Source organism: Panicum virgatum, chromosome 1K (assembly GCF_016808335.1).
Source record: "Panicum virgatum strain AP13 chromosome 1K, P.virgatum_v5, whole genome shotgun sequence".
NCBI lineage: Eukaryota > Viridiplantae > Streptophyta > Magnoliopsida > Poales > Poaceae > Panicum > Panicum virgatum.
The window spans coordinates 10,620,579-10,625,338 of NC_053136.1; the positions used below are offsets into that span (position 1 = coordinate 10,620,579).

Below are 4,760 nucleotides of genomic sequence, written 5' to 3' on the forward strand. Positions count from 1 at the left end.
GCAGCATGTCACATTTTAAACGACCAGTCCTGGGATACTAACGTAACCACACGACAACCCAAACAAACAATGGATGGAGTAAAGAAGCAGCCGTCACCCTTCCATGCCAAGCTAGATCGATCGGCGTTCATCATGTTGCCGTCCGCAGAAACACAGCCCGGCGCAAGCACCAGGCATTGGCACTGTTCGCTTTTCTTTTCCCGACTTGTTTTAACTTGTTTTGACTTATTTCTTCTCAAATGATACTATTAAATCAGCCGAAATCAGCCGGCTTTTAAATCAGCCGAACAGCCCCATTGCTTTACTGCCTGTAACATCAGAGAAATAAAATCGAAACAGAAAAAAAAAAGAACCCAATTGAATTGGGAGCTCGAAGTGTGTGCCGGACTGCCGGTGCAGTGAGCGGCCGGCCGCACTGATGGCCGCCGACCACCCACCCACCCACTCCGCCTTGCTCCTCATAAATGCCATCCTCTTCCTGGCTGTATACCTTTGCTGTGGTTTCAGTGTACGGTGTGGTGTGTATAAATACCGTCCACAAATACCGCGTGGTTGGTATGTACGAGTCGATCGATGCATGGTAGTAGAATGCTCATGCGGTCCGTGTCGCCATGGCGACGCCGGCGAGGTCGCCGCCGTACTCCTCCAGCACCACCAGCAGGTTCCCGCTCGGCTTCAGCCACGACCGCGGCACGTGGTACCACCGCTGGGACGGCTCGCCGCAGCCGGACAGGCACCGCCCCTCGCGGTACGCCCCGGCGTACCCGCACCGCCCACACCCGCCGCCGCCGGAGCCGCCGGCGCGATACGACCAGTACCGCCCGGCGTGGCGCCCGTTCACCCACACCTGGCCCTTGCCCATGCTCCCCATGTCCAGCGCCACCGGCGCGCTCCCCGCCGGCGCGTTGAACACGGCCTGCGATCGTACAAAGTTTCCGGGATCATTCAGCGAAACAAAGAAAACTACAAGATGCATACATCTGATGAAACTGTTACGGTTCTTGCTCGCAAATTGGAGCGCAAGAGTTACTGCATTGTCTAGTTTACCTTGTGCCATGTCAGCGGCTGCTTGCCGCCGGCGCCGGCCCATTCCACGGCGGAGCTCCCGGTGACGGTGTGGAGGCCGAGCGACTCGCCTTTCAGACCGACCTGCGCCGCCGCCGAGATTCACAAGTCAGTAATGCAGTGTGATCGAGCTAACACTGAACAGAAGCAAAAACGTCTCTGTTTGTTTTTCCCGAGGAGGATGTTCAAACTTGGAACTTAAAAGAAGCACCTGGTATGTCCATTTCTGATGGCTGAGGTCCCTCCTCCCCTCGTTCAGGCCGGAGAGGGTCACCGGCCCCAGGACGCCGACGTTCCACGACTCGAAATGGTTCCCGGTGTTCTGCATCGCCGGCGAATGTCGGTGTTCCGACCATTTTTTCAGTAAGATGATCTGATCCTTGTTCAGGACAGGGAGTTATTGGACTGTGATCGAGCAACTTACAGGAAGGCCAACTGCTGAGCTCAGGATGGAGATCTTGTTGCTGCCCTGCCACATCTTCACGTGTCCAGTGAATGTTAGTTTCGGGTTCTCATAGCCGCCATAAACAGATCCTGCAACAGGAGAATTGCATCAATACAATACTTGGCACTAATGCGATGAGCGTCGCGATACACCTGCGGTGGATGTTAGTACCATATGATCTCCCATTGACAAACACTTGCATTGAGTGTCCAGCGGAGTAGACAGTAAGCTGAGGCCACTGGCCAGATTTTAGGAATTGCTCATTCGCACCAATGTTGACCCTGCAGTGAGCATAATTCAAAGTTAAGGAAAACTCGTCACCTTTAGAAAAAAAAATTGTCGATTCAGAGCCTTATCATGGTTAGTTGGTCACTCACTGGGTGGTGTACCACAGATAGTCCGACTTGTCCCATGTCAAGCTGAGCTGCTCGACCAAGCCATCCTTTGTGAAAGCGCTGTCGGCCAGCGAGTTTGTGTCCTCGCTGTAGGACTGCCATGCGAACCGTAACACAGGATTCATCTTCGGCAGCAGAGTTGGCTCCTTCACCTACACAGTTACAACATTTTCTCATTAGACTGCATCATCCCATGGCCTATAGAAGAAAAAAAATTGGAAGACTCAGTCTTCAGTAATCCCTCACCGTAGCAGTGTTGAAGACCGCAGTTTTGCAGTCAGGCAGAATGCTGATGGACCAAGCAGGGAGGTCATAGTGACGCCCATTGAACCTGACTTTCACAGCAGAATTTGTGTGGTAGTTCGATAGGAATGCAGCACAGGCTCCATTCTTTGACTTGAAGACATATGCCTGAAACAATTGATCCATCCATGAATATCTGCTGATGTTTTCTTATATTTGGGATACCATTGTCATGTGGGAACAGGAACAATCTTAGCAATATATATATTAACCTTCTCGTAGTTTCCAAGCGACTGGATTGTCGGATCACCAGAAACCAATGCAGGTTCGGCCTGCTTGATGGCCCTGTGCAGGTCCCTCAGATGACCCCATTTGGGTTGCCTAAGCATACCTGAAATGTAAACCCCATGATTTTTCAGATGCCAAAGAACAAGTAAAACTACACCGTAAACTTTCCAAAAATATCTCTCGGCAGCCAACAGGAATTCATGTTCATCAAAGATGGCAATCACTGCATACCAAATTCATCGATCGGGGCGTCATAGTCATAGCTGGTTGCGATAAAGGGGCCACCAGCTGTGCGCCCAAAATTTGTTCCTCCATGGTACTGCATCAGATTCAGAACACGCAAATGTGGTCACCACAGCTACAACTACATTCACTGCAACGGCAGTACTGGTGTGACCAGCATGCCTTCCGAAATTCTTACCATGTAGTAGTTCACGAAGGACCCTCCCTTTTGAATGAACCGTGCCACAGCAAAGGCAAGGTCCTCCACAGGCCTGTGAGGCACTGCACCTCCAAACTTTGTAAACCTTTGACATGGTGAAATTGTAAATTTAGACATGCTTTCACAGGATCGAAGTGACTCAGTAATGAATCGGGTGAATTGGATGAAGGGAAGTACCATCCAGTCCACGCCTCGGTCCACATGGTCGGCTTGTACTTCTTGTTCGGGGTGAAGTAGTCACAATAGAAGCCATTGCAAGTATTAATCTGTCATGATCAATTCACACAAAGTAAGAATTGAAACAGCCAGGCTACATAGCAAATTCAGTTATTTGACACCAGATACACTGCCATTCAAGGTGCAGCAGTGGTGTGCAATGTAATGTACCACAGGGTCAGGGGCATCATCCTGCTTGCACATCACCCATGGCACACCGGTGTTGGTCCCAACCGCCATCTTGGCTGCCCAGTTTGCATAAGGCTTGGCGCCGCTGCCAACAACGGACTCCATCGGCCCGAACTCGTTCTCTACCTGCACAGTCGACGAAAAAGCTTCTCGGTTGAACTCCAAGTTCAGTTCCATTGCAAAGTTTACTCAAGGGAACCGAGAATTCATTCATTCACCTGAGCCATGATAATTGGGCCTCCCTGCCACTCGAATAGCCCCTCGGACTTCATCATCGACACTATCTTCTCGACGAACTTCTGCATTGCGGTCTGCAGTACACAAAAGGAATCAGACGCATCCATGGGTCCTGGCCCCAATCGGTGAATAATCAAAGACAGTAGTTTACTTCAGTGTCACAAAAAAAAACATGAAAGTAGTAGACTACATACCTTGAAGGGCCCATTGTCCGTCCTGAACTTGATGCCAGGCACATACTTGAGCCAAACAGGAAAGCCACTGAAAAGAGCAGACGACATCGATTGAATGAATGCCACCGCCGTTCTAAACAGAATCTAATTCAGAAAACTTGGAATTACAGGACCAAGAACAAGCCATGGGGGCGTTGTACCCGAAGTTCCATTCGGCGCAGACGTAGGGGCCGATGCGGAGGTGGGCGTAGAGGCCGGCCTGCTTGACGAGCTTGAGGAAGCGGACGATGTCGTAGCGGTCGGCGAAGTGGTACTGCCCCTGCGCCGGCTCGTGGCCGTTCCAGAAGACGTAGGTCTGGACGACGTCGAGGCCGCCGTCCTTGGCCTTCTGGATCAGCCCGGGCCACATCTGCGTTCGATTATTCGATTGCTCAGAGCTTCTGGTGAGCAGAGCGGAGCGCCGCCGGCGGCCGGAGCAAGCAGCATTTGGGCGCGGGGGGCGGGCAGGTATACCTCGGGCGTGCTCCGCGGGTAGTGGATGGAGCCGGAGATGAGGATGCGGCGGCGGCCATTGATGACGAGGGAGCGGTGGTCGTACGAGACGGCCGCATTGGCCGCGGAGGCCAGGAGGGAGGCCGCCAGGAAAGCGGCGAGCAGGACGCGCCCGCCGCCGGCGACAGGAGGAGGCGGCGCCGCGGCCATGGTGTTGGTGTGGCCGCCGCCCACCTCACCGACCTCCCCCACTCCTCCAAGAAGGAAAGCTAAGCTCCCTAGCTTTTCTCGAGCGCGACGAGCGGTTGCTTGGCTTCCTGGCCGAGCGGAGTGGCAACGGCAAGGGCGTGAGCCGGTGGGGAGTGAGGTGGCGTTTTTATCGACAGGGGCGGCGGCAATGGCGAGTGAGTGCGCGAGCTTTATGCTGCTGCCTTTGTTTGTTTTTAGTTACCCTCCCTTTGTTTGGTCTCTCCTTTCGCCGCCGCTTTTGGGTGGTTTACCGCCGGTGAGCCGCCGGCCGAGCTCCGAGCTCGGACTGTGGAGTGTGTGCGTGCACGGGACTCCGTGTCCGTGGT

General features: G+C 53.4%; 1 protein-coding gene across 1 annotated transcript; it reads right to left on the reverse strand.

Annotated features, from left to right (window-relative positions):
• Positions 1-225: 225 nt before the first annotated feature.
• On the reverse strand, positions 226-4,760 carry LOC120692739 (beta-galactosidase 4-like). The gene is made up of 16 exons (XM_039976152.1): positions 4,207-4,760; positions 3,894-4,102; positions 3,715-3,781; positions 3,502-3,594; positions 3,266-3,409; positions 3,056-3,144; positions 2,858-2,963; positions 2,668-2,755; positions 2,421-2,539; positions 2,152-2,316; positions 1,888-2,057; positions 1,682-1,791; positions 1,490-1,599; positions 1,277-1,387; positions 1,048-1,149; positions 226-916 (listed from the first exon to the last, which is right to left on the reverse strand). Exons 1-16 carry the CDS (start codon positions 4,393-4,395, stop codon positions 593-595), a joined length of 2,196 nt encoding a protein of 731 aa, XP_039832086.1. The 5' UTR covers positions 4,396-4,760; the 3' UTR covers positions 226-592.